This window comes from Typha latifolia, chromosome 3, assembly GCF_019914945.1.
Source record: "Typha latifolia isolate L0001 chromosome 3, TyphaL0001v2, whole genome shotgun sequence".
Taxonomy (NCBI): Eukaryota; Viridiplantae; Streptophyta; class Magnoliopsida; order Poales; family Typhaceae; genus Typha; species Typha latifolia.
The window spans coordinates 773,373-792,403 of record NC_133088.1 but is presented as its reverse complement, the minus strand read 5'-3'; the positions used below and the strand labels follow the sequence as shown (position 1 = coordinate 792,403).

Here is a 19,031-nt window from a genome sequence, read left to right as displayed (position 1 = left end):
GGAGTCTACAAATATCCACACAAAAAAAAAAAATCATGAGATGTATATAAAAATGAGTGATAGTTCGGACGTTTTAAGTGAAACTATCCCATAATCAAATGAATGTAATGAATAAGATAATGGAAATCAATGTTCTTGTCTTATTTCTCTATGTCTCAGTGTATATAAGTAGTGCTTTATTGAAACTTCTGAAAGCTAAATATGAACACTTTTTGAAGCCCGGAACGACTTCAAAGAGCAAAGTAATTGGATTAATAAAGAAATAACGATTTAAATTGACTAAACAGCTAATACCCACAGTTGCCTTCATTCTTTCTGATTTTTGACAAACATAATACATTCCCAACAAGAAAATGAAGGTCTCAGAATACTCGTATTCATGTTTGCCATTGTTATGAAAGTGTCATAAATTTCAGTCCGAATAATAATTAGCGTTGCTGCATATAATGCATTACTAATTATATAACTATACAGAAAATTCTATTTGATTGCTAGCTGCATCAATTAGTAGTCTTAAAAGTACATCTACAAAGAGATCAGTGACCATGGGACAAAGTTACCATTTTAATCACAGCTAACCTAACTGGTCCAATTGCTATCTGACAAGCAGAAAAGAGAAGAAGCTGCTTTATCTCATCTCATGGGGTACATCACTAAAGTTCTTTTTCTTCTGAGACATAGGGCTCTATAGATAGACTACTTTAAACTAAAAGAGTGTGTGGTATACCCAAGAATTAAACTTATGTTCATCTGCCAGACCAGTGAAGTACTTCAAGTTATACTTATGTTCTATACATAGACTACTTTAAAGTGTAAACTACGAGTGTGTGATATACGCAAGAATTTAAAATATGTTCATCTGCACACCAAAATTATTTCTCAAAAGGACAAAAGGATACGCATAATTAAGCATATAATGAGATAATAGTCCTTCAAGTTAATGTAAACCATCAATAAGAAGAAAGAGAAAAAATAACACTCTTTGTCAATAAGTGAGACACCACAAACACTCAAAGCCAGCAATAGAAAAATAACTTACTAGCTTCCTAATTGCTCTACACCAGTATGATCTGATCAAATCCTCTTGTGGAGAAGAAGACCCGAACCACTTAATTAATAACCAATTTTGCACCAGAATCCCATCGTGCATGCCATCCTTATATACAACATGAAATGCCAACTTACTACTGCTCGATCCAGCTCCAGTCTTCTCTGATGCAAACGTGTACTGAGATTCAAACGAACACTTTAAGCAATTACGAAAGGAAACCAAGTCCCCATGAGATCGAAGCTTTTGCAACTAGATTAGAGGTGCAAGTGAGGAGCCATAGTTGCTACTCTCGGGCCAATTACTTGAGCCAGAATTCCAATATAGGAAAGATTGGTCAATTGGAGCAATCGCATGAGCCAAACCTTGGGAGTTATCGTACTGCATAAAAGCCTGGTAGTTCTCCTCCCTCTTGGGTTGCTTAAGGCTTGACATAAGCAAGGACTCCTCTAGAGATGACGAGATCGAAGAACCAATTGGTAGGTAGTCGTCGCCGAGATCTAACTGCTGAAGCTGACCACCAATTTGGTAACCGTCGCCGATATGAGGTTGGATAAGGTTCGGGAATAGAGCGCTCATATCCGAGGAAGACGAGGGATAAAACAACGGGTTATTCATGAGGGATCCATCGAGTTGAGGGGTGGGATTCGGTAACTGGAGGGTAGTAAGGCTCGGGATGCGGTGCGGCTGCGCGGTCACCAGCGAGGGCTTCTTACTGGCGCGCTTGTTCTTGCGGCAGCCGCCACCGACGGGGACGTTGCGCAGGGTGCCGCCACGTGTCCAGTAGCGCTTGCAGGCCTTGCAGAAGTGGCGCGGCTGGGATAGGCTGTAGTTGTTGTAGTAGCAAAACTTGGTGTTGGAAGAATGGCACCGGGGACACGTGTGCGTCATAGTCTTGTTGTTGGCATTAGCTGCAGCAGTTGTAGTAGTACTGGGCTTCTCTTCCATTCTCTGCACATAGAAGAAGGAGAAGGAGGAGGAGAAGAAGAAGAAGAAGAAGAAGAAGAAGAAGAGAACAGAAGAGTTTATTTCTTGAGGTGTGTAAGAGAAGGGAAAGTGAAAGGGATTGGTAATGGAAGCTTAGATTGGTGGGGGGGGGGGGCGGGGGGGAGGGGTGAGTGAATAATGGAACCAAGGGGAAGGTTCCGCTCCAATAGCTAGGCAACAAAACAAGCATGCAGCATTATTAGACCTGATGGTGATTTATAGAGAGAGAAACTCATCGAACGAGAGAGAGAGAGAGATGCATGTGGAGTTGTGGGCCAGTGTGAAACCAAACTTGTGACCATTAGAGAGCATTCTTGATTTCTTTGATAGGAATCCTTCCTTGACGAGGAAATGGTGAGTGAGATATCACTGAGAGAGACCCATGTCTATGTGGGTCCCCTGTTAATACTAGCTAGAGAGAAGATGTGTAGAGACAAGAGAGAGAGAGAGAAAGAGACCCAAGGCAATTAGCATTAGATAGAGAGAGATATATATTTCGCTAAGTTAATAGTTAATTAGATGTGGTTCCCTATGCACGTAGTATTAAAAGGAGAGCCAACCCTCTGTGCCTTGAAAGAAAGAAACAATATACCCACCATGTGGACTCACTAACGTAGATCGGAAGGGGAATTTGGTGCCCACAACCATGTGGGTTTTCACATGCTCTTCTTAACTAATTACTTACCTTATTAATCTTATAGCTAGACTGACACACAGAGAGATCGATCCAGTGGTTATATTAAGAGCTGTGTGGATTTTGTCGTTCCCCGAGGGATCTCCCTAACTATGACCCACAATTAAAGCAAAGACAGAGAGGAGACTGTGGAGCCAAAACGACAGGGATCTATTAAATACGTACTTTGATCGCCAACTTGTTATTAAATATGTAGACACTTACATATATATATATATATATATATAATTATAAAGCCAAGTATATAATTAAGTTATCTAAATAATAGAGTGATTCACCGAGTTTGAAATGAAGGACGAGCTAGTGAAGGCTCTGGCCTTGGCTAGGAAGGGCGTAGAAGGCAAAAGAGAATTGCTGGTCAAATCCGAGTGGTGAGTGCTGGACCCACCACGTCACATACCACCCACCTCCACTATGAGATTCCCATTTTGATTGGCTCATGTTGAAACGCAAAACATAAAAAATAATAATAATAAACTAAAGTTGATCAAGAAAATAGAATAACACCAATTGCACGGTTATCAAAATGTGACGAGGGAAAGAGAATGTCTATGTGACAAGCAAGCAAGAAAAAGAGAGGGGAATCCAGCTTATCCACCAAAGGCTGACTGCCTTATTCGACAGGCCACAAGGCAACGACAAAGATCTCGCCAAAATTCCTCTAACTCTATTTATATTCTCAACCATAGCATTCTTATAAGGTAAGCATGATTAATTAATACGTTATGGGTATAGTAGGCCGGCTGTGAGTTGGCGTATGAGGAAAAAATAACGCATGCTATATACGTAGAGCCATGCACATGGGCCGCACCCATAGAATTTAATAAAGAAAGCAAATAGCCAAATTATATCTATATATTAGTGGCATTTTTAGAGTCATAAGCTTGGCAACTAAGTAGTACATTAAGAGTCGATTAAGATTAAGACGTCCCTTATGAGATATGCGATAAAAGAAGATGTAAGTGGACGAGAATAAAGGTAGAAACTTCTTTGAGTGGGTCTCTTCGATCCTTTTTGCCAGTAGCCACGTAGCCTCTCTCTCTCTCTCTATATATATATTGACTGTATTATTATGATAAGAATTTGGAACTATACAATCCCTAAACAATCATACATACAATACTATTGCCAAATAATAGACATCATGATATTTCTTGCCATCATATCCATCAATCGATTAATTAACCACTCAACTTTCGTGGCTCCATGCGTTAATTGTTCGTTGGTCATCACACACACACACACGTACCCACGTGGCTCCCACTGATTGCTCTATAAGGTATGACAGATTGGACCCAATTGGAATACACCACTCTTTAGTTGCATATTATCCCACATTCCCAAACTGGCAATATGAGTTTGCCCCAATTTTTAGTGCCACATGATCGATCCCTAATTATGGGGTCCATGGAATTAATGTTATTGAAACACATTGTTTGTTTAAGACTACATGTATTATTAATTAATTAAGAAGGGCTAACAAACATTATAGGTGACAAACAGATGGATTTGTAGTGTTATCAACCACTAAGCTGCTAGCTTCGATGTTTAGAATGAACTAAATCTCTCTTGTTTATTATATTTATTCACTAGTCCATGCTATGGACATACGAATTGCTCCATTATTAGGTGAAGATCTAGAGAGTGTGTAAGTTTGTTCCATGTCTTTCGCTTGCCTAGCATCTATGCAATGCATGTGATTATATTATGTCATATGGGGAATTCGAGGAAGAAGGTTTGGGTGGTCGATCTATGCTTGTTCTGGAAGACACACATGATCGATCTCTTTCCATTCAATATATGCATGCGTGGACCTCCCAGTTCAATGTTGAAATTTTAAAGAAGTAGTGCAAGTATTTAGTTCATGATCACACCTTCTTGCAAGGGAATTTTTTTATTTTATTTTTATTTTTTTGGCATGAAAACTTTTATTTAGTTTTGTAAACGTTGGCCGGTCTGCGAATAAAATAGCCCATGGGCTTGCTTACAAGATATAGGAAAATTTGCTATTAGCACCCTGCGTTTTGCCTAATTTTTACAGTTTACATTCTTTCCTTATTGTTTATAATTCGTATTTATAGTATTCGAACATCACCCAACCGCCCAGGCGCCAATGGCAGCCATTCCCACCCTTGCTCTTCCTTCCACTCCCACCTCTCCCTCCAAAACTTTCAAACCGAACTCGGCGAAACCCCCATGGATGCCAACCCCGCAGCTGCTCTCGCAGCACCCAACTCTCCACCATCTACTCTCTTGCACCTCCATGTCCCACCTCCACCAAATCCACGCCCAAACCATCACCTCGGGCGCCTTTCGTGACAACTTCGTCGCGTCCCGCATCCTCTCCTTCGCCGCCCTCTCTCCCAATGGCTCTCTCCCTTATGCCCGCCTAGTCTTTTCCAGGATCCCAAAACCCGACGCTTTCGTCGCGAATGTTCTTATCCGCGCGTATGCCTCTGGTTCCGACCCTCTTGAAGCCCTGCACTTCTACATCCATGTTCTTGAATCTTCTGTAATCGACTTTCCTGATGTCCACACCTTCCCTTTGCTACTAAAAGTGTGCTCCAGAGTACCATCATTACCATTTGGGAAAATGGTGCATGCCCAAATGTTCAAGTTGGGGTGGGATTCTACAGCTTCGGTTCAGAATTTCTTGGTCTATATGTATGCTTCATGTGGTCTCGTTGAGTCTGCAAGGCTTGCATTTGATGGGATTTCGGAGCTTAATGATGCTTCCGTGAACATGATGCTTGATGGGTATTTGAAGTGTGGGCACTTCGATGATGCACGCAAGATGTTTGACGAAATTAACGACAGAGATGTTCTATCTTGGAGCGTCATGATAAATGGGTATGTTCAGGATAGCTGTTTCAAGGAAGGGTTGGATTTGTTCCATGAGATGTTGAAGGAGAATAAAGAGCCCAATGAGAGCGTGTTGGTGAATGTACTTTCTGCATGTGCTCATCTAGGGGCAGTTGAACAGGGGATGTGGGTCGAAGGGTATGTTAGAAAGAAAGATATATGTCTTAGTGTTCGGATTGGTACCGCACTGGTTGACATGTATTTGAAATGCGGTTGTGTGGAAAAGGCTTTCGAAGTTTTCAATATGATGAAGGATAAAAATTCAACTACTTGGAGTGCAATGATTTCAGGTCTTGCAATCAATGGATGTGCCAAAGATGCACTAAAGTTGTTTTCGCAGATGGAAATGAATGGAATAGTGCCTAATGAGGTAACATTCGTCGGTGTTCTAAATGCATGCAGCCATTCTGGACTGGTTGATGAAGGAGTGAATTATTTCAATTCCATGAAAAAATTATATGGGGTGAGACCAAATGTTCATCACTACTGTTGTTTAGTTGATCTCTATGGTCGAGCAGGATTATTAGATGAGGCAGAGGATGTGATCGAGAAAATGCCAATGAAGGCTAACAGTGCCATTTGGGGAGCTCTACTAAATTCTTGTAGGATCCATAAAGATGCTATATTAGGGGAAAGAATTGGAAAGAAGCTTCTTGAATTGGAGCCAACAAACAGTGGAAGGTATGCACTACTATCAAACATATATGCAGTTAATGGAAGGTGGGAAGATGTAGCTGCGCTTAGAAGATTGATGAAGGAAAGAGGGGTAAATAAAACACCAGGGAGTAGCTTTATAGACATAAAAGGTGCTGTCCATGAGTTCATTGCAGGAGATAACTTTCATCCCCAAAGAGGAGAAATATATGCAATGCTGGATGAGATGAGGAGAAAGCTAACAATGGTGGGGTACAGACCTAGAACTGACCAAATTTTGATTGATATGGACGAGGAAGATAAGAGCACTGCTCTTTTCCACCACAGTGAGAAGTTGGCTGTTGCTTTTGGTTTGATTCATAGTGATCCAGGTACCACAATTCGAATTACAAAGAACCTTCGTGTTTGTATTGATTGCCACTTAGTCATGAAACTACTATCTAAGATTTATCATCGAGAAATTATCGTGCGGGACCGATGTCGTTTCCACCATTTCAAGGATGCTACTTGTTCTTGTATGGATTACTGGTGATTTAGCTGAACTTGCATGATAAGAGGACTAGACGATTAAAGAATTTAGCATTCTGATGGTGGAAGAATTAGCTGTGCAAGGATCTATGAGTTTCACAAAGACGCAAGACTAACAGTGATAAACAACGTATAATGTATAGGAAATTGATTTCCTTCTCATCGAATTAGCAGAAAGACTACTAAAAATTTTGGGGGCTGGAACTCATCTCAACTTTGAAAGTATTGCTTTACAGAGTTCTTAGAAAACCTATTGGAGGAACTCTGAGCTAATCAAGAGAAGCTATTTTAGAACTTGTTGCTGAGAACTATCACTATCTTCGTGAGGTTTTTCTTCATAGGTATGTACAAAGAAACTAGATGAAATCATTGCTTTTCATATTTTTCTTAAGATCTTTTCTATGTTGAGCTTTGCCTGAACACTCACATTTGCTTATGCATTCACTTCAAACATACGAAGGGCTATGTTAATACATTCATATATAAGATAGATATATAAGGCTTCCATATTAGGCTCATCACCTAATCCACCATCAATTTGCTCCTCACTCTTACCTTACAATATCTGAGCATATGTGTAACTAACAGAGTCTGAATTCTTTCTACAATGCTATGAAAATTATCAAGCCGCTTGACCAAGTAAAATTGGCGCGAACCTAGACGAGAAGCTGTTGACCAAACTAGAGGTGTGGAAAGGTAAGGCTGCAAACTTGTCAAACATAAACGTTACTCTTCTATCTCAATATCAAGTATAGGACCATTCCGGCATCCCTATCCTTGGCATTTTATCTCCCAGCTTTGATTCGGATTCCTTAGGCCTTTTCTATTTATTTATTTATTAAAATCTCCATCTTCGATCGAATTCTTTTCGTGAATGCATATGGCTCAAACGCAAACTGGTCATCAATCTTAGGCTAGAAATTAATTTTAAGCCTGAGCTTCTTCAGATGTCGACTCGATGAAGCTATGGATTAGACTTGTAGCCTATACTGCTACAGTTACTGTGCTGAGCACAAACTAGTCGATGAACAGTAAACTAGTCGACATCAGCATTAAGAGAGGTGAGAGGAAGGTTCCCATTTGGTTTGGTCAACTCTGCAGGGAATCATGGAACATAAACAATATTATATTTCGAAGCTAGTGGGCAAAAAATAACCCAATTCTTTCTCATCAACAAGGAGAAGGAAGTAGGACAACAGAAGCCGCCACTCGATGCTTTTCTGGCTGTAATCACTTCGAGACATGATAACAGCAGTCAACTATGATACAGTACTCCACTACTTAATTATCTAATCTAACCATCTCCAAATTCTGATAACAAAAACCCGGCAAACCAATGGGAAACGAGGGGACGAGCAACCCAATCATCGCAGGGCATTAACAAATGTAAGAAGGGAATCCACATCTCGCTTCTCAGAGGGATATTTAATAGGCCTAGAAGCATGCTTGGGGAAGAAGAGGATCGTCGGGAAGCTTCCCAATTGCAGCTCTTTCTGTGCAAATGCCTTGTGGTCTCCATCAGCTCGGAATTTGCCGACCTTAACACCTGAGCCTGAGAGCTTCTCGGCCAATTCAACGTATGATGCTTCCATTCCCTGAAATTGTAAAAAATAGAAACGGCTTCTCTTCAGCAACAAGATTTAAGCTTTACAGAGATCATTAAGGAACTACTGTTTACTAAGTCTTACCTGGCAAAACCGGCACCAAGGCGCGTAGAGAACGACGAGCCAAGATTCGGAGCGGTTTTCCAGCCTCAGTAGGTTCTCAATTCCGGGCCGGCTAAGGTTAACTATCGCTCGGGTCTCGAAAATGTCCGGCGTGCCATTTACAGAGTTGGCAGACCCGTTCCCATTAACGCCTACTTCTTGCTTCTCCTCTTGTGCGATGTTACCCTTGTGGAGACCGCATTCCTTGGCCTTGGCATCCTCCCACCACCACCTTCCTTCCCTCTCATGTTGCCCCGGCAAGACGGGCCTAGTGCACGGCTCACAACCGATCGAAACATAGCCCTGATTCATGGAAGGAAAGAATGTTAGATCATATAACAATAGGTAGCAAATATTCCTACAATGTATATGATATCCATGAACTCATTAAGTCTTTCCCTTACCTGTGAGTGCAAGGAGTTCACAGGGACATCCATGGTCCTGAGGAAGTTCCATATATCTATGCCGTCAACATTAGCAACTGGATTCCACTTCACCAAGCTACCGGCTCCACCATCGATCCCTTCAAAGGAAGGATCTACCTGCGTCACCAAATTGAACAATTTCAACGCACTGAAACCATATGAACACTTGCTTCAGTGAGAAAACTGAGGAACTTGGTTGTACCTGAACAACAGGGATATGTGCTCTGGTACCAGGAGATTGATCCTTCCTCTGACCAGTGATCCAAGCCCTGAAGCCTTTCAGAGCCCTTCTGAGAGGTCTAACCTTCCTGACTCTGCAGCACTCCTGGTGCCCGTCCTCGTAGAACGAGAAGAGGCCCTTGGTTCTCACAAGCGTCTGCACCTCCGACGCATCGGGGAACATGTACTCGATGTGAATCCCGTAGCGCTTCTCTACGGCGTCGAAGAACTTGTAGGTCTCAGGGTTCAACCTTCCTGTGTCAAGGCTGAAGACCCTGAAAGGCCGACCTGTCAACCGAGCATATTCTATCAAAGCGACGTCCTCTGCCCCACTGCAGAACAAGTAGATCAAATGACTAGATTAGCTTTTATGTTACCAAATTTACAGTCGGATAGAAGCATAGATTAATCTCTTCTTTCACTAGTAACAATTCCCTTTGGTAATCTCTGGTCTAGCAGACCAGTAAGTATGCCAGTCAACAATCAGAACATAATCCCAAAATAATTATCCCAAGATGTTGCTAAGATATCGGGTTCCAGGAGCTCCAAAAAGAGGGAATTATCCAAGTTATTACCTCGTGGTAAAGAGAAAAATTGGTAGGGGGGAATCCATTTTTATAGCGTCCATCAATATAACACACAACCAAAAGCGGCGCTTCGGGCAGGTATATTCCAGAGAACCAAGGGCATATATGTAAATTCAATGTACCAATACCCAATCCAAACATAGAAGCAATCTCCTCACCTGAATGCAATGGCAATCTCGTTCCCAAACATCGCAAGAGCTTTGTCCATAATCTCCAACGGCGAAGCGTTATCCAACTCCTCCGCCAACTTCTCGTAATCCACCACCACCTCCTTATCCTGCTCCATCACCTCTCCGGCCACCTCTGCCATCACCGAGCCCGCCGCCGCCGCCGACGGAACCACCGCCTCGCTCCGCTTCCCGGGTTCCACCGCGTGCAGCGGCCTCACCGCCCTCTTCCTGCTCGACGAGGCGTTTCCGACCGTCGAAATCGGGATCGACAGCTCAAATTGCTTAACAATCCCATTCTGTACCACTGCGTAGCGCCAAAGAACTCGAGAAATTTAGAGCTAAATTAGCAAGTCGAAGAAAAAAAAAAGAAATGGAAGGAAAGAACCAAACTAACCTTTGCGATCACGAAGGGCGACCGAGTGAGCAGAGATCGAAGCAGTAGCCGAAGCCATGGAAATTAATAAATATTGAAAGAAAAAAGGAATTAAATCAAAAAAATTGGAGAGCTCTGAGTTCTCTAGGGAGATTTCTATTTATTTTTCTTTTTCTCGCTCTTAGGTTAGGGAACGGAGGTGAGGATATATAATACCCAAGGAAGATGGAGGGAATCGCGGTACAATGAACCTGGACGCTATTCCGAACAGCAGCCAGATTGGACACGCGGCAGGCTTCTACTGGCGAATCGAGTCGTCGCTTGGATGTAGCGAAGCGCTTCCGTCACTTGTCATCAGGAGCTCGAGCCGTTGGGGGCAGTGAGATTAAGGAAAAGTATTACTTTCTCCATGTTTACCCTCTCTATTCATTTTTTATTGCAAAGATGGTAGGGGTCCTTAAAGATTTCATGTTTTCTTTCCTTTCTAATGTTGTCTATATAACTAAATTTGCAACGTGGCAAAATTATTATTATTAATCCTCTTCATAATATCCATCATTATTCAATGTTACACTTTCATATATCACCATCCTAGGCACCTAGCAGGATTAGATAGTTGGATCGGAATATTAAACCATTGAGGTTGCTTCGGCCTTTTGGTCTCCTTTTCTTATTTTTTTATTATATTTTATTTAGTTTGAGGTTAAGCTTAATTTTTTTAAAAAATAAATAAATTTAGTTAAATATAAATAAAAAATAAAAAAAAATTTAATTATTGAACTAGATTACGAGTCCTAAAGCAGTTCAGGAGATATCTAGATTCAAATCAAATAAAACCTTAAATATAGATTTCTTGTTCGGTTGGTTACGCAATGGATGACCAGAAAAACTCTTTTAATACAGTGGTGTTGGGCGTATTAGAAACGTATGGCCTTGGATTATCTTATGTGTGAATTTGGGGGCTTATTCCAAGTACCCAAAGTTATTGCACATTTTTCTTCTTTTTTCGTGAGTGAGAGAGAGAGAGAGAGAGAGAGAGTTCCTTGCACATTGTGTGGTCCACGTGTTCCTAACAACATCAATCTAGTACAGAAAAAAAGAGATTCTAAATAAATATGACGAAATAAATTGAGTGACTGGCGTTGCACGAAGCTAACAAACAGAAATCGAAAGAATATGTCGGAATAAACTGGACGGCGTAAAAGTGATGGGATATGATATATGATTAAGTGGCTGGAAAATAATAGAGTTTTTCAGGACGCTTGCAGAATTCAAAGAAGAGCTATTCGATTATAAATTTGAATGAGTCAGTGTAAACATCATTTGATGACTTGATGCACCAACAGCTCATGTATTAGCATTCAACAAGCAAAGCCCACAAAATTAAACGAAGCTCAGCTCGGCATTAGACTCCCCCAAGTTGTGAAATAAGCCAATTTTAAGATATAATTTGAAAGGCCTTGGCGAGAATGATAGCGACTCAGAGTTAGGAGAAAGGAAATCAATAATGTCATTGAATATAATAGGGCGGACTGCTTGATGCTAACAAACAAAAGAAGCACAAGGTATATTCAGGCAAGTTCAATAAAATTCTTTGGTGAGATCCACTCATTTCTTGAGGCCCATAAGCCTGAGAGCAACATATTGGATGTGTGACACAACTGATGAATGACAAGTAAAGGATTTGCCTTTCACGGAATGGAAACATCTCTCTTAGCCCGCTAGGTGATGTAGGAGATTGGCTAATTGTGGTCAAAGAAGGATCTTATATGTATTTGCCTATGAAGGAAACTCATGGAAGAGTTTTTCTTCTTTTTCTTTCGAGGATGTTATACCATTTTAGAAATATAAGAGGCAAACATTTGCAGGAAAACTAGCAGCTTTAAAACCTTATAGTTGAATCTAATTACTAGATAGCAAATGGCTATTAAGAGATTGACGTACAATTAGTTGCACAAAAAAATGGAGGAGGATACCTGAGTTTAACACAAAGGAGCAGCAGCAGATCACACGATTAGCTCCAGAGAAGAAGTTGCAAGTTGATAGTTGCAACATAAGTCATGCTTCAATTCCAACTTAGTAGCAAAAGGAAAAGCTTTATCAAAGATAGATCCTGCAAAACTGCAATTAGTACATATGCTATTAGAGAAGTAATGTTTCAGTAGTTTCACCTTTACTGAAACTACTGAAACATTACGGAAACTAGCATATAACTATGATGCTAACGACGCTCTAGTATTAAGTAAAGAACAAAAGAAGAAATGTTAGTTTAATTAAACATCATAAAATGTGAATGAAAAGAAGAAAGACAATGGTGGGTCAACCTTTTTCAAACCTTACAGTAAAAGCTGCATATCAGACAGCTGCTACAAAGAGGAAATTGCCCGAGATCCACGAGAAGGCGCAGCACCTGCTTGTAGCAAAAGAATTCCACATTATTGAAGGTGGGGCCGTTAGATCACCAAAAACTCTAGTGCACCAAGTGCTTATGCAATATTGGACAAGAACAACTAGCGTCACTTCCTATCAATTTTTTGGCACCTAAAAAATGGGACATCTATTCCACATGACTTGGTTTGAGTACCATAACCACATTCACATAGAACATGGTCTCTCAGTGATTCATCATCTAGAAGTTTTTTATTAACATGCCAACCTGATAGTTTGGGTGAGTAGCCAGCTTTCCTCACGTCGATTTCTAAATTCTAATAGATCCAGCATTGCATATATGTCCTTGGATTCTGGGTGTGATCTGTCTTCTGCCACAAAGCAACCTATTCTCCCTTGACCTCGATCCAGATCTTTCCAGGAGACTTCTCACACCACTCTTTTCATCACTTCTTTAGCCTGGCAAACTCATCCGATCTTTAAAATACCTTCTGTACCCTCTTTTCGATCTCCACATTGTTATGGACCCTGCATGCAGCTAATTTAGTTTTCTGCATTATAATATCAGGTTTGAGTGGCATCTCTCTCAAGAAAACTTGTAGCCTCACACGATTAGCCAGCACGAGAAAGTAAATCAATTATCACAAGAACAATGCTCTTTTGTAGGAGCGATTTCACAACTATTGCGCATCCTTCCAAACAATTTCTTTGCATCATCTAAGCTTCCTCATTTTGCATATGTATCAATCATATCATTGCTTATCATCACGTCAGTCTCCAATCCATCTCTAAAAGCATAGGAATGCATCTGTTTTCCCGTTTCCAAGTAAGTCAAGTCAGTACAGTATTCAACGTGATCTGGTCCAGCTTCTTGACTGACTTATGCATAGATTTTAACAACCTAAGGAATTTTCTAATTACTGGTGTTGTAAACATGCAGTAAGAATAATGGTCCAAGAAACAATGAGTCCCAATCTTCTATTTCTTCAAAGAGATATAATGCAGTAGTGTGGCCTGAACATCACATATACATCGTGAGCAGATCATTACAGACATAAACATCTACATCCAAACCCACCTTCACGAGGTAGGAGTGGCCTAGTTGACCCTGATACAAAAAAATTAAAAAAAAGCATAGCCATTAAAGGCTCAAAGAAGCAGCAAACACTAATCTCATAAGGTTTTAGGCCTAAGTCTCTCATATCAGAAAACAATACTATGGCTTCATTAATAAGACCTCCATATGAAAAAGCACTTACGATGGAATTTCAGAATCTAACCTTTTACAACTTGAATACGTCACTCACTGAACACCCAGAAAATGTGTCACTGTCCAACCCAAATTTTAGACACAGTCCATGATCTGCTGTCCATATTTCAGCTGAAGCATACTACCACAAGCACTGAATGCACCACCAAAATGGAACTCATTGGGACAGCAAACTCTTATACAAATCGTTTCCTTAAAAAGCTACAAAGCATCCAACAATTCACAACCATTCTGTGCAAAACCAGCAATCATCAAATCCTAATAGATCAAATCCTTATCCAAAATCCTTTCAAATACAACATTCACATCTTTTACTTTACCAGACTTTGTGTACATTGTAACAAGCGCATTCTCAACAATCCGATCAGACCCACAATCCAAAGCAGATTATTAGAGAACAGCAATTTTCAACAAAATCAGCAATTACATAAAATACATACAAATCCTGCTCAAAGTGAGCGACATGGAGCTAAACAAGAGTCCCATAATAGGCATATTCCACAACATGAAATATGAATCTTGCACGAATCCAGCAACACAGTGGACTTGAATCTCAAGATAAATGAAATCCCTTTTCCTGAAAACCCACCCTCTCAAACATGGGAAAGTAAATGCTAGGATTCTGGAGGGAAGATATCCTGGAAGAAAATGTCGAGATCACCTTTATATGCATCAAAAGCTAGCATCTTAGACACCACATCCTGCAAATAGTTATGAATAAACATCAGGCATATCACAAGTTCCTTAATTCTCTGCAGCAAATGACCAGGTAATAACAAATATAAGCTAGTGAATTATTCTATTAGAAGAACAATGCAATTACATTATATTCATTAATATCCTTATTTTACACATCAACACTATATTCATTTGTGAAAGGACTAAATGACTAATAGATTAGTTATTTATCTGTGCCATGGTCACCACCTTGTAGTGCTGGTCTTTGGCCAATAAATTCTGAGAAAGCAAGCGGCTGATAGGCTTCTTTGACTTGAAAACCTCCGAAAGAAATGCAGCTCTTTCAACCACCTCATCAGGTACTCCTACAATGAGTGTAATAGTGCCACCTCAATTTTCATACGAATGTTCTGTTTAATTGCTTGTGCTGAAGACTCGCCATTTTTGTTTAAGAAAATTCCCTACTAGCTATATAGAATTGCAAGTTCAATGATATCAACATTTCAAATGACATGAATTTGGCTCATGTTTACATTATATTGTCAAATTGAAGATCTACCAAATATCATTATGTCTAGCATGTCAACCTATACTCATCAATTTTAACATTTATTATAGGTCAAATTTATGAATCATTGATTTTTCTGTTTATGTTTCTACCTAAACATTTTCCCACTGCTAAAAAATAATATCAAGTTTAAGTATTCATGACAAGTTTAGCTCATGCGTTGCTCTAAAGTTAATTTTGAGACATATATAGCAGATATTGTGGCACAGTAAATTCTGCAATATTGAACAGTACAGTACAATTCTGGCATTCCTGAGAAGTGAGAACATACCAGCAAGCCGCGCACAATGCAATCCTGCAGCAAATCAAATTGCATTACGTTTGAAAAATAGTGGAAAACATACATTTTAACATTTTACATTAAAACTTTGAGAAAAGTATTTAGAGATATCTAGCCATTGGTTATGCCTTGTGATTGTGAAAAGCTAATTTCTATATGGGGATAAAAACTGAAAAAGTGCTATCTACTACTCACCTCAGGATGAGGATTTTCAGATCCTGAGTTGGACTCAATCGCTAAAATGTGTTAAATCTTTTTGTGAGGATGTTATATAATATATACCACATATCAAATAAATATGCAGCAGTAGGCTATCTGCTATCTGGGAATAATAAGAAAGTAAAATACATGTACAAACCGTAGCTTAGAAGTGCATGCCCAGGTACAAGTCTTCACAGCAGATATGCCCAAGATTAGCAACACAACAGTAAACAGAAATCACTGAAAGATAGAAAAAGGCTGCAGTACATAAAAGGAAAAACCAACGTACCTATATAGAAAAATGATGTCATCACTGCTTGTAGAACTACTGTCAGGTCTCAATACACTCATTGTGTACAACTTGATTTGTTCAGACTGTAATGTTTCTTAAAATTATCCTTCCAAATGGAAAATGACAAACTGAAAATGTAAGCTGGTAGGTTACCTTTACTAACCTGTGGTAAGAAATTATCAGTAAGGATCTCTGTCAAATGAGTGCACAAGAGTACCTGCAGTAAGAAAATATGCCCATGTCTGCTCTATTTTCAAAAGTTACTCAAGGATGAGATTAATTATGGCAAGAAAATTAGAAAGAGAAAGATACCTAGATCTGAGTTGTTTATAAATATAAATTCATGCATACACAATAACTGAATTGCTTTTTTCGAGAAATGAAAATTTGGAGGATAAATTTGATCAGTTAAAAGTTATCCCTGGCATGACTGATAAGTTGCCTAGGCACGCGCGCGTGCGCGCGCACACACACACACATATATTCTTTTGGAACTCATATGCTAATACTAGACTAGCCCTCCCTATTATATAAGTTAAACAACTGAATCAACCATCCCAAGATATATCTTACATACCAAATATCCACCTTAATGTGCACAAACTCTGCACATATAACTATCCGACAGAAAACCCACCAAATATTCACCCTACTGTCCGCATGAAAAGTCAAACTCATGATGTTCTGTTATAAGGCTGGTAGGACCCAATCATTGGAACAGTGGTGGCCTAAGATATTCTTATATGCCCTAGAAATCACTTCTGAACATGATTACTGGTTGAAGAACTAAATGAGCAAGTAATTAGATTAAATGATTCGGGAACATGTAAGCATGTTTGTGTATAGTAGTTGCAGGAGTTGGCAAAGAAATCTAATTTAGTTGTGACAAGATGTGCTTAAACCAAACAATGCATGGAAAGAGTAGTGAAAACACTGAATTTGTCAACAATAGACTCTTGCATCCTTAATTAACTCCTGAACTTCCCTTAGTTAACCTTACTTTACAACGAACTTCTACATATAGATGTTGACATTTTGAATGATACTAAACAGTTGCAGTCAAGGTGGATTGTAAAACTACCAACAACTGTTTTAGAAGTTCACAACAGAAACCAAATGAATTCATCTAAAAACTAGTATAAACCTGAGCCTTTTGACTTTTAAGTACTTTATAAAGTTCAAGATATAGGAGTCTAATTCAGATCACATGGTGGGCCCTTTTCTCCTATAGTATATCCATATTTATAGGGAAAAAATACCACAGAGTTGCTCCTAGACTGTCAATAACCAACTGGTTAGTTAGACTACTTGCACCAAAAAGCACTATATTAGCAGCAAGTGCAGAAATTCTCAAGAACTTCATATTATGCAAGATCTTGTATGAGATGCTCTTGAATCATGGAGTGCACATATGATCAGATTTCATTAATTACTATTATTATCCAACCTTTGGAGGGTGGTCATACATAGCAAAATGATTGATAGTTCCTCCAAGCAGCCCGATACCATCTTCACAATTTTTGGAATATACAAAAAAGAAAAGCCTAGATGTTAGTTAGTTAATATAATGAGCATATCATAAATATTGAACTTTACTTCATAGACTTCTTCATGACTAACCTTCTGTGAGGGTACCCTTACCAAATTCGTCCAATAAACACAAGGACCTTGATGTTGCTTGCCTGTAAATCATCAAAATGAAGCACATAATTCATAATAGCAAAAAAATCTACTGAATGAAATAAACAATATCTAGAATACCTAAGCATCATTCCTACTTGATGTAGATCAATCATAAAAGTTGATTGTTCAGTTGTCATTGGTTTGCTTCCCATAGCACAAAATATCCTGCAATACATATTTCTAAAAATCAATTTACCCATGTCTATCACTACATCACTTTGGAAACAAGTATGCTTTTCCAGCTTGTATCAAACCTGTCAGTCATTCCAACAGTAGCAGAATCAGCTGGTACAAAACTTCCAATATGGGAAAGAAAAACCACCAATGCCACCTGAAATAGCATTATCTTAGGTACTTAAGAGATAAGACAATGCTTGAAACAATCAGCAAGACATTTCCATCAGAATATTAATTTCTATATCAAGGAAACAAGTTTATAATTATTTGATGCAACGATGGTCGTGCCACAGGCACGGACCGTGCCGACCATGACCGGCACGGCACGGCATGTGCAGCAGCACTTGCCGACCGTGTCGTAAGAAAAGAAGAGAAAAAGATAAAGGATACTCACATTCGCCTTCGCAGTCGCCGTTGCCATCGCTTGCCGCTCACCTTTGCCTTCGACGTCACTGTCGCTTCATCGGGTGCCCTAGCCCGAGAGAGGGGAGAGAGAGAGAGAGAGAGAGAGAGAGAGAGAGAGAGAGAGAGAGAGGGGTTAAAAATTTAAGTTGCAAATCCGAATTGAGCGGCGCTCGGTGATTGGCGACGGGTAGCTCGATGGCGAGCGGCGAAGCCATTAGGAGTGGTGTCGTGCGGCACCCCTTCTGCCACGTGCCAGTACGCCGCCGGCACGGTCATCCATAATTTGATGAATAATATAATATTGATATCAAACTCAATTTATCATGCGCAGAAATGTAAATAAGATAATAACCTAGTCAGCAATAAAAGAAGAAAAAAAATAACAAAACCAACTGGCACACCAAAGCTGTCTCATTAACCTGTGCCTTATGCAAGGTAAAGGTCCCTTCACTCCCTTCTATACTGTAATACTTGCAAGGATATGGATCAAATAATCTAACTGTGACATGTATGTTCTGAATCCAGATAATGTGCCACTTTGATTGGCAAAAAGAACCCAACTCTTGGAACATACTACAATTTTAGGTAGTGAAGTCCCAACCAACAAAGTGTAGAACGTTACCATTGATCTGAATTCTTGTGGAAGATCATCCTATTATATGTAGATTATTGTAGAATAATTTTGGTTGTGGAATGAGCACATTGCACTCAACACCCACATTCAGTAACATCGACATAAAAATGAATGACTCAAGAAATTAAAGATGGGATCCTGAGAACCCTATTCAATTCACTGGAAAGAACAAAGTAACAAACAGTTAGCAAATTCGCAACAC

General features: G+C 39.7%; 4 protein-coding genes across 8 annotated transcripts; 1 reads left to right on the top strand and 3 right to left on the bottom strand.

The window, feature by feature from the left end:
- Nucleotides 1–905: 905 nt before the first annotated feature.
- LOC140783201 (uncharacterized) lies at nt 906–2,137 on the bottom strand. Its single transcript, XM_073129982.1, has one exon. It carries the CDS (start codon nt 1,994–1,996, stop codon nt 1,301–1,303), a length of 696 nt encoding a protein of 231 aa, XP_072986083.1. The 5' UTR covers nt 1,997–2,137; the 3' UTR covers nt 906–1,300.
- Nucleotides 2,138–4,842: 2,705 nt separating this feature from the next.
- On the top strand, nt 4,843–6,777 carry LOC140783483 (pentatricopeptide repeat-containing protein At5g66520-like). The gene has a single exon (XM_073130380.1). It carries the CDS (start codon nt 4,843–4,845, stop codon nt 6,775–6,777), a length of 1,935 nt encoding a protein of 644 aa, XP_072986481.1.
- Nucleotides 6,778–7,883: 1,106 nt separating this feature from the next.
- Nucleotides 7,884–10,443, bottom strand: LOC140783209 (probable 5'-adenylylsulfate reductase 1, chloroplastic). Its single transcript, XM_073129992.1, has 6 exons — nt 10,275–10,443; nt 9,869–10,184; nt 9,107–9,455; nt 8,884–9,021; nt 8,462–8,782; nt 7,884–8,368 (listed from the first exon to the last, which is right to left on the bottom strand). Exons 1-6 carry the CDS (start codon nt 10,330–10,332, stop codon nt 8,138–8,140), a joined length of 1,413 nt encoding a protein of 470 aa, XP_072986093.1. The 5' UTR covers nt 10,333–10,443; the 3' UTR covers nt 7,884–8,137.
- A 3,755-nt stretch (nt 10,444–14,198) lies between these two features.
- LOC140783210 (DNA mismatch repair protein MSH5-like) lies at nt 14,199–19,007 on the bottom strand. Of its 5 annotated transcripts, XM_073129997.1 has the most exons (12): nt 18,185–19,007; nt 17,868–17,944; nt 17,692–17,778; nt 17,551–17,612; nt 17,397–17,439; nt 16,094–16,172; nt 15,928–16,013; nt 15,796–15,827; nt 15,633–15,655; nt 15,429–15,452; nt 14,839–14,954; nt 14,199–14,612 (listed from the first exon to the last, which is right to left on the bottom strand). In XM_073129997.1, exons 1-12 carry the CDS (start codon nt 18,209–18,211, stop codon nt 14,591–14,593), a joined length of 678 nt encoding a protein of 225 aa, XP_072986098.1. In that variant the 5' UTR covers nt 18,212–19,007; the 3' UTR covers nt 14,199–14,590. The 5 variants fall into 5 exon arrangements, with proteins under 5 accessions (XP_072986098.1, XP_072986096.1, XP_072986094.1 ...); XM_073129995.1 differs by lacking the exon at nt 15,633–15,655 and having other exon boundaries at nt 15,928–15,998; nt 18,185–19,000; XM_073129993.1 differs by lacking the exon at nt 15,633–15,655 and having other exon boundaries at nt 18,185–18,998.
- Between the last annotated feature and the right edge of the window lie 24 nt (nt 19,008–19,031).

What these genes read in the sequence shown, in the direction of transcription:
- LOC140783201 (XM_073129982.1), bottom strand. Translation starts at nt 1,996, where the DNA reads ATGGAAGAGAAGCCCAGTACTACTACAACTGCTGCAGCTAATGCCAAC.
- LOC140783483 (XM_073130380.1), top strand. Translation starts at nt 4,843, where the DNA reads ATGGCAGCCATTCCCACCCTTGCTCTTCCTTCCACTCCCACCTCTCCC.
- LOC140783209 (XM_073129992.1), bottom strand. Translation starts at nt 10,332, where the DNA reads ATGGCTTCGGCTACTGCTTCGATCTCTGCTCACTCGGTCGCCCTTCGT. An exon ending in TGAACTCCTTGCACTCACAG is followed by an intron (nt 8,783 to 8,883) that starts GTAAGGGAAAGA and finishes TCCATGAATCAG; the next exon opens with GGCTATGTTTCGATCGGTTG. An exon ending in CTTGGTGCCGGTTTTGCCAG is followed by an intron (nt 8,369 to 8,461) that starts GTAAGACTTAGT and finishes TTACAATTTCAG; the next exon opens with GGAATGGAAGCATCATACGT.
- LOC140783210 (XM_073129993.1), bottom strand. Translation starts at nt 18,211, where the DNA reads ATGGCAACGGCGACTGCGAAGGCGAAT. An exon ending in ACTGTTGGAATGACTGACAG is followed by an intron (nt 17,779 to 17,867) that starts GTTTGATACAAG and finishes TATGTATTGCAG; the next exon opens with GATATTTTGTGCTATGGGAA. An exon ending in GACATCATTTTTCTATATAG is followed by an intron (nt 15,828 to 15,927) that starts GTACGTTGGTTT and finishes TCTGCTGTGAAG; the next exon opens with ACTTGTACCTGGGCATGCAC.